Source organism: Alosa alosa, chromosome 24 (genome assembly GCF_017589495.1).
Source record: "Alosa alosa isolate M-15738 ecotype Scorff River chromosome 24, AALO_Geno_1.1, whole genome shotgun sequence".
Lineage (NCBI taxonomy): Eukaryota > Metazoa > Chordata > Actinopteri > Clupeiformes > Clupeidae > Alosa > Alosa alosa.
In genome coordinates, this window is record NC_063212.1 from 13,677,906 (window position 1) to 13,687,905 (window position 10,000).

At 41.1% G+C, this 10,000-nt stretch overlaps 1 protein-coding gene across 1 annotated transcript; it reads right to left on the reverse strand.

The window, feature by feature from the left end:
* Positions 1 to 744: 744 nt before the first annotated feature.
* On the reverse strand, positions 745 to 9,246 carry LOC125289074 (ATP-sensitive inward rectifier potassium channel 10-like). The gene is made up of 2 exons (XM_048235747.1): positions 9,207 to 9,246; positions 745 to 3,847 (listed from the first exon to the last, which is right to left on the reverse strand). Exons 1-2 carry the CDS (start codon positions 9,244 to 9,246, stop codon positions 3,513 to 3,515), a joined length of 375 nt encoding a protein of 124 aa, XP_048091704.1. The 3' UTR covers positions 745 to 3,512.
* Positions 9,247 to 10,000: the final 754 nt, after the last annotated feature.

The window sequence follows — 10,000 nt, forward strand, 5'->3', positions numbered from 1 at the left end:
TGTGTGTGTGTGTGTGTATGTGTGTGTGTTATTCTTTTTTGTGTTATAACTGTGCTACCATCACGCTGTACTATAAGCATCACCCCCAAACAATATTGCGTGGCCATAACAAAGTGCCTATCTACAGTACTTTCTGAGGACATGCTTGAGTGGGTTTGCAAAAGTGTCAAGGCATCAAATTAATGCAAACAATGCCTGCAAAGGCCTGCTCCCAAGGCAACAAGCAAAAGTGATGCTGTCAGTGAAGCTTACACTCTCTGCTTGCTGAAACATTTTTTCCCCTGCCCCTGTCTTTTTTTTTTATAAACACCCACTCTTTCACAGTTTCACATACCCCATGATCACACAACACATGCTTCCACACACACACCTACTGTGTGTGTGTGATGTGGTTCTGATCTCGAAAACAGGATGTGTGTGTGTGTGTGTGTGTGTGTGTGGTGTGTATGTGTAGGGAGGCCATGTCCTGGTAAATGTTTCAATGTTAATGCATGTACTCCTACATGAAAATGTGAATGTTGTAGGTTTAGCTGCAAAGCATGACTTAGCATCTCTCTCTCTCTGTCTTTCTCACTCTTTGTGTTTGACTGCCTCTCTATCTCTCTATCTCTCTGTGTGTGTGTGTGTGTGTTTTGTGTGTGTGTGTGTGTGTGTGTGTGTGTGTGTGTTTTTGTGCATGCAAGATTCATGCACACCTACATCAGAGAACATGCACGCCTGGCTGTGTGAAAAAAAAAAGCATGATTTCCTCCAAACAGTTTATTTCCAAAATAGGCACTTGATATAATTAGCTGTTAAGAAAAAAAATAAATGTAATTCCAGTTGTTTTTTAAAGGGAACTCTACGGGATAACATCACGTACAATTCCATACTCTTACATGAAGCAAAACATTTCATCTCATATATTACCATACTGTTACATGAAGCAAAACATTTCATCTCAGACCAGTTCACCAAGCCCACAAAATTAACACTTTGCCAAATCATATTCACATATATTCATCACATGTACCATTACAAACATACATTTCTTTTGTCAAAAAATGTTAAAAAAATAAAATTATGATTTTGAGTTGTAAACTGGCAGGAAGAATGGTGGCAGCCTGTACCTGTACGGAGGTTATGCAGTTAGGCATTTGGGAATATGAACTATATTTGACTTTATTATACTTAACTTTAGTCATAAGTTCAGTCATAACATGGCTGATGGAATATTTTGTCAAGACTTTTGAATTCCGTGTCTTGTGATATTCCAATACATGCAAAGTTGCATGCAATGCTATGATGGTTGTAGAGATTGTAGGACAGTGAGGAACCATTTTCTGAATTTGACACAGAGTTTATGGAACACAAGTCTGCACTCAGTCTACTGTATTGATCCAGGGATACCCTTAACGCATGTTTTTATCAGGCTTGCGCAAAATTCAGAATTTAAGAATTTAATTTGAATTGAATTGGCTCCGCCCAACAGGAAGTTGGATTTGAGTTGGAATTGGAATTGGAATGACAGGAAGTGGAATTCAATTCATGGCAATTCAAAGAAATTCCACATAGTCACATAACAGAAAAAATGTGTTGAATCTCACATACATTCAGTGTTGGGAAGCTTACCTTGGAAATGTAATTGGTTACTGTTACCCATTATAAATGTAGTTTGAATTACTTTATTTGGACTGTAATCCTTCATTGTTAAACACTACACTTAAACATGCATATGCATTTCTTTGAATCTCATTGAATTGCAATTCTACTTCCTTTAATTCAAATTCAAATTGTAATTCCAGATCCTATTTTTGACCTCAATTCAAATTCAAGAATTGGACTTATTCTCAATTAAATTCTGAATTTTGCAGAACCCTGGTTTCTATGAGGGTGGTACAGTTCCTCAGTATGTTGTCAGAATAAAAAGTGAGAATGTACTATATTTATTTATTGTGCCGTTTTACTCAGGAGGGAGGGTGGTCATACCTACATACAAACAACCATCCGTGTACAAACAAACAAATAGGCACTCTTACAGTAAGCAAACACATTCACACAATACACACACGCACACACAGACACACACACACACACGCACACACAATCACACACAAAGGGAGAGAGAAGGCAGCTATGCCACAGCAGGTTAGTCCCACCTCACACATAATGCATGTTAAAGTTCCCTTTCTTCAATGAGTTAAAGTGCTTTTAGTACTGTTAACATACAACAAAAACCCACCCAGTCAACCCAGTTCCCACTATAAGCAGGCCTAGCCTAGAAGTAGAAGAACTATATCTACACACGGGTGAGAACTCTTTCAACTGGCACTGTTAGATACAAATAAAGATATACAGTATAACACATAGATTCCAACACAGATCCTTCAAGATATGAGGCTTACAGTAACAACCAGGCTCCAGTATTTCAGTGCCAGATCTACAGAACACGTAGAGTACCTTTGCAAAAGTCATCGGCTACAGTCTACAGTGGTTAACAACTGATTTTTCTTGTTTTTTTTTTGTCATATTCATATCCAAATTGATCAGTCGACAAGCCACAAACTGGCATTTTCAGTCCCCACAGAATTACATATTTCTTGTGAGAGTAGACAAAAATACAGATAAATTCTGAAACATTTACAAGATCGGAGTCCTTCAGAAGCCAACTCGCTCTGGCAAAGATTCCGTGACAATCTCCACAGCTTCCAGTGAGTGACCATAGATTCATTCATATCCCGTCAATGTGTAAATGCAAAGGGTTGTGTATTGTATGTGTGTGTGTCTGTGTGTGTGTGTGCCAGTATATGTCTACATATGTGTACCTGTGAGTGTTATATAAAGCAGCTGAACTTTAATGACAAAGTACATGTAACCTTTGATTCGCTTCTTGTTTATGTCTAAGTTCACCCACGCTTTTTCCACTCTTTCATTCACTCTGTAAGTCCCTCTCTCTCTCTCTCTTTTCTTTCACTATTTATCACTCTTTCTCTCTCACCCTTCATCCTGAGACTACTGTAGATGTTTTTATATTCAGTTTTAGTCATCTCATCGAAAGACACCCAACCACCTTCTCTTTTTTCCGCATTTGGACTCTCGTTTCTCTCATGCTACAGTGTACCTCTTAGGGCTTATTCAGACTGCCGACGTGGCGTGTGCGTTGCGTGTTTGTTCCATGGCTGCTGCGTCGCATTTTATATGTGCATTCATACCAGAAACGTCTCTGATGCGGGGCTGCTGCAGCCATGTTGCCTATTACAACATCTCTTCACTGTCTCTTTAGAATGGAAACGCTTCCGACACGCTCGTATGTCGCGTGGAAAACATTTCTGGCACACACACGTTTTCAGCGTGGCTCGAGCTGCGCCTGAGACGTGGCGTGTCGCGCAGGCAGCGTGCACGTTCTAACCTGTTAACATGGGCAGCGAAATGAAAACGGACAGGTCACGCAGCTGACACGCAGCTGCCACGTTTGCGGTCTGAATGGGGCCTTAGTCTCTTTCTCTCTCTCTCTTCTGTCTCTCTCTCTCTCTCTACACATTGCTGATGCGAACGTTGAGAGGACTGCTGTCTCGCACTCGTCCACTCCTCTCCCTCCCCCGCTCCCTGTCCTCCCGGTAGCTCTCCTCCAGGCGCATCTTCTCCGGGTCACCCCCCTCGTCCACCCCCGTCCTCCCGAGGCCAGTGCCGCTGTGGCGCGGCGACCGAGGGCTGGACTGTGGCGCCGGCGCCGGCGGGGCCTGCTTGAAGACGGGCGGCGCCTTGGTCTTGGCCACCTTGTCGAAGAAGGCGAAGTCGGCGACGTACTTGCCCGAGGGCGAGAGGGAGACGACGGGCGGAACTCCGAGGCCCCACAGGATCCTCGGAACTCAGGTAGGAGGTGCCACAGGATCCTCCACCGGGCAGGATCAGGAGCAGGCCTCAAGCACCTGGCAGGTGGAAGAGAGAGGGAGAGAGAGAGAGAGAGGAGAGAGAGAGAGAGGAGAGAGAGGGAAAGAGAGGCGAACATGGAGGAGGGATCAAGAGAGTAGGAGGGGTCCCAGAAGAGGTGGAGAGAGAGGAGAAGAGAGAGGGGAGGAGAGAGAGGAGATTTGAGAGAGGTGAGAGAGAGAGAGAGGGAAAGAGAGGAGAGAGAGGCGAGATAACATGGAGGAGGGATTGAGAGAGAGTAGGGAGCATTTGGAGAGAAACAGAAGAGGTGGAGAGAGAGAGGAGAGAGGGAAAGAGAGAGAGAGGAGAGAGAGGGAGAGAGAGAGAGAGGAGAGAGAGGCGAACATGGAGGAGGGATTGAGAGAGAGTAGGGAGCATTTGGAGAGAAACAGAAGAGGTGGAGAGAGAGAGGAGGGAAAGAGAGGCGAACATGGAGGAGGGATTGAGAGAGAGTAGGGAGCATTTGGAGAGAAACAGAAGAGGTGGAGAGAGAGAGGAGAGAGGGAAAGAGAGAGAGAGAGAGGAGAGAGAGGAGAGGGAGAGAGAAACATGGAGGAGGGACGAGAGAGAGAGGGAGGAGAGAAACAGAAGAGGTGGAGAGAGAGAGGAGAGAGGGAAAGAGAGGCGAACATGGAGGAGGGATTGAGAGAGAGTAGGGAGCATTTGGAGAGAAACAGAAGAGGTGGAGAGAGAGAGGAGAGAGGGAAAGAGAGAGAGAGGAGAGAGAGGCGAACATGGAGGAGGGATTGAGAGAGAGTAGGGAGCATTTGGAGAGAAACAGAAGAGGTGGAGAAGGAAAAGAAGGAGAGCGATGGAAAAGGGGAGGAAAGGAAAGGAAGAGATGGAGAGAGAGAGAGATGAGGGAGGCAAACAAGGAGGAGGGTGGGGGAGAGAGAGGGAACAGAAGTGGAGGAGAGAGAGCAGGAAGAGAAGGAGAGAGAAGAAGGGAGGAGAGTGAAGAGGGAGGAGAGAGATAGAGAAGAGCAGAATGAGAAAGAGATTAGAGGTGAGTTCTGACTGGAAATGCCCAAAATTGTATCAAACATTCCATCAAAAATGGAAAGAAATTCTGGAAGTGGTGAAAAACACATGTGCTTTTTATTCAAATACTGTGTACCCCTCACTTCTCCTCATTCAGGTGAAACCATTGTGACTGTTAATTCAGCCACAGTCTCAGCCTCAAACAGCGCCTCTCGGTGGCATATTCCCAGAAGTGCAGAGGATGGGTCTGTCCCTTTCCTATCCCAACCCCTCCTCACACACACTCCACTCCATCCCACAGAGTGGACACATGTTCACAGCTGAATCAGACAACAGACAGCAACCTTTGGAAAGCCCGATACTCTCTGAGTGGCTGAAAGAGGAACTTGGAGTTGCTGTAATTTCCGATATATGATCTTGCTGACACAAATATGATCAGCATAACAGATATTACCAAGATAAATCCTCATAATATACTGTATGATGACATGGTTATTTTGTCTTACCTCCCCTCCTAAATGATTATCTGATTCTCTCTGTGTGTGTGTGTGTGTGTGTGTGTGTGTGTGTGTGGTGTGTGTGTGTGTGTGTGTGTGTGTGGCAGGGCCGTAGTCACCATAGACATTGAGGGGGACGTGTCCCCCCCAATATTCAAATATGACCAAAATGTCCCCCCCCCCCAATATCCGGACATAGAAAAATAAAGAAAGAAAAAAACGCTACAGGAAACCAACAAGCACCACCATCTGAAATGTAATCAAACGTAAATAACGCACAAATTAGTGACCTAGTGATGGTTCCAGAGTAGCCCTGAGTGGTTTGACCTGGTGGTTTTCCATTTTTCTACAGTGACCTGATTGTATCCTCTTTTTGGTTTGTAAAAGAGGACATAACAGAAAAAACTGCCTCAAAAGGCTATTTTGAACTAATTTGTGAACGACAGAGAGAAACGCAATGCAAATTCGCTGTAAACACGTTTGAGGCTCTAGAATAACAAAATTCTGGACGATTTTTAAGGTCTCAAAGAGGGCATGTCCTGGTAAAAGCACATCTGGTCACCCTAGTTTTTTGTTAGTGGCGTGCACTATCAAAAGCTTCCATTTACTGCACCCTACCAAAGATCCTTGATTACTAGCTTTAACCCTCTCTGACCCTACTGCGGTGAGGTAGGGCTGGCAACAAGATCACAAAAGCTACCGGTACAATTCTCACAAAACTTGTTGGAAAGGTGTAGGACAGACTCAAAGGGAACATTTTTCTATTGTAAAATATTCTCGCAATGATGGCGAAAGTGAAATGTTTTATTTTAAATGATGAATTTGTGCAAGTCTGTGTCATTCATTTCTTTTACATGTCTTACAACATAAATACAACATATTCATATGCTAGCACTAATGCCAAGAATTACCCTCTTTATAGGCCTCTTAGAAATGGTTGTTGCATCTTGCATATTATTTAGATAATACTGAATCGCGCAACCATGCAGGCAAAACATAAGAATCAAATGTGGCGATGGCACACAAGTTGGAAAAAAACATTAACAATGCGGTGATAGACAGAAGTCATCATTTAAAGGGTCATTTTTTTAACAAATCTTCCGTGGTAGAATGCCTTAGGACCCCTCTATCTGGAGGGGCATCTGTGCCCAGGGGTTCATAATCCATCCATGCCATGACTATGTCCGTTTGGAATACCCTAAAACTTAACATTTTTTTTATAATTTTTGCATGGTAGGAAATGTATTGAAATTCTGTTTGGAGGTTCCTCAGACCCCATCACAGATTTGGTCCCCCCCAATGTTTGACATCATGACTACGGCCTTGGTGTGTGGTGTGTGTGTGTGGGGGGGAGGTGCTATATAATTATAAAAAAGATAATAAATAAAAACATTGGTAACACTTTATAATAACTACACACAATTCATCATTTATTAAGCCTTTGTTACTTATTAGTTAATGGTTTGTTCATCATTAGTAATTTCTTGTTCATACATAATTCATCAGTAAAGCATTTGTTCACACAATTATACATGGTTTGTTCATAGTAAATAAGCCTATCCAAAAAATATGTTTGTAAGTACATGATTTATACTTAATAAGTAATGAAACAACCACTTATAATGAAATAATTTTCTTATTATAAACCAGTTGCAAACTATTACAAAATGCTTTGTTCATGATTTGTAAAGCATTGTTCCTATGTTAATTCTCATAAATAAAGTATAGACACAGTTATAAATGGTTTGTTCATTGTAAATAAGCCTATATCTAAAATATGTTTATGAATTATTGTTAATACTTAATCAATTATGCAATATACACATGCACTAATGATTAGTTAGGGTGAGGATACATATTTTATAAACCACTTCCTAATACTATAATTCATGATTAACTCAGGGGTTACAAGTGGTTAGTTAATGATATTTTGTTAGCTTATCTAAAGTGAGGACTTTCTATGCCTTGCAACACATTTTCAAATGAGTTGTAAAGATTACATTCACATTCATTCATTTAGCAGACAAGAGACGTACACATGTCAATTAAATTGAAGGCCATTGACATAACAGTGAAAGCCGGGAATTGAACCCCCAACTTTTCAGGCTACTGCATGCTAGTCCAGCTCCTTATCCACTACACTACCTTGGCCCAGATAGAAAGCCCTACAACTATGCAAGAGTTTCTGTTTTCTTCTACTTAACACTGTTATTAAACATCTGTAAACTATTATTAAATGCTGTATTCTTCATTTGTAAAGCATTATTCCTACATTAATTCTCATCTGTAAATCATGTTTACACACAGTTAAAAATGGTTTGTTCATAGTAAACACGCATATATTTTTGAATTGACTGTTGTAATAGCACTGGGCAGAGGTAGTGTAGTGGATAGGGAGCCGGGTTAACATGCAGTAACCCATAAAATTGGGGGTTCAAACCCCAGCATCCACCAATGTGGCCTTGCCCTTTAATTTCATTGACGTGTGTAAGTCGCTTTGGGTGAAAGTGTCGGCTAAATGAATAAATGCAAGTATAAACTTTATTTACTATATTTATAAATGTTTTGCAAGGCATAAAATGTCCTCACTTTAGATGAGCTCACAAAATATCATTCACTAACCATTTGTAACTCCTGAGTTAATTATTAATTATAGTATTAAGAAGTGGTTTATAAAATATGTATCCTCACCCTAACTAATCATTAGTGCATGTGTATGTAACAACTGTTAAATAATGGAAATATTACTTAATCAAAAACATACTATTGCATCATTTATTAAGTATTAACAATAATGTACAAACATATTTAAGATATAGGCTTATTTACTATGAACAAACTATTTATAACTGTGTGAACAAATGCTTTACTGATGATAAATTAGAAATTACTAATGATGAATAAACCATTAATAATAAGTAACAAAGGCTTAATAAATGATGAATTGTGTGTAGTTATTATAAAGTGTTACCAAAACATTAAATTTGAGGGTAGGGGAAAATGGGGAATCTATGACACCAGTTACACTAATACTGCTTATTAAAGAGCATTCAAGTACACAAAGACGAAAAGTCAGCATTTACTGGAAGGGCAGTCAGCCCCTGGACCATCCCAAGCATGATGAGCAGTATTAATCATAGAAAATTATTCTATAAATTCTAACAGCTTGATTTGTGAGTCATTTACGTGGAACTATCCACACAGAACTCTACTGGTGACACAAGGGAACTGCCGAACCTTTCCTGGATCTGAAGTATCAAGTGACAAGTATATGAACTTGGAAATGAAATATGAGACAGAATTAGGAAGAAGGGGAATTGCTGAGGGTAGAGATGACCAGATACTGCCCTGAATAACCACTGTGCTCAAAACTATAGCTTTAATAACAGTAACAGTTCATATAACAGTTCACAAACATTTGTGCTTTATGCTTATGTGCTTTATTGGTTATACTGTACCATTTTATAAAGCATAGTATTTTACTATGTATACACTTTACTATGTATACACTTTACTGTGCTCTATACTATTTCAATCTCTTACACTGGTTGTATTAAATACTTTTGTACCAATTTTGCAAAATCTACTAACACACACACACAGTCATAAATACATACACACATGGACCTACACATGTAAATACACAGTCTAATACATATACACTCTTACACATCGCACATACACACATAAACACACACACATACACACACACACACACACACACACACACACACACACACACACACACACACACACACACACACACACACACACACACACACACACTCATCACTCATGTACACACTCATTCACACACACCTGCATCAACATTCATCTGAGAGGAGAGCGGACTTGTCATCTGTCTAAACAGTCCTTCCCATAACCTAGACCCAGTTTCTTTTCTCTCGGAGTTACAAACAGTGTTTCATAACTGATTGCTGCTTGTAAAGCCCTCTCAGTTCCTCATTTTCATTCACACATATCTACTATGACTCAAAAAAACTACTATATACTCTCTCTCTCTCCCCCACACGGTATGTCCCTGTTTCTTTCTCGCTTTCTATGTCTCTTCCCATCTTTCCCCTCCCCATATTTTCCCTCTCTCTCTCTCTCTCTCTCTCTCTCTCTCTGCTTGTATTTGGCATTTGTGATGCTAGGAAATGGATTAGTTAGATTTTGGTTGGTCTCTTGGTTATGTCCTTTCTTTTTTCATATATTTATGAACACGTGCTTACACACACACACACACACACACGCACGCAAGCGCATACGCACGCGCGCGCGCACACACACACACACACACTCACACACATGTCTGTTGTAATTTGAATGGTGATATACTGCGATGAGTCTTGGTTGAATGAATTCTTCTCTGCATGTCCCTTTTCTTTCCCTGCCTCTCTCTCTCTCACACACACACACACTCAACACACACACACACACACACACACACACACACACTGAACACACACACACACACACACACACAACACACACACACACACACACACACACACATACACACACACACACACACACACACACACACACACACACACACACACACACACACACACACACACACACACACACACACACACACACACACACAC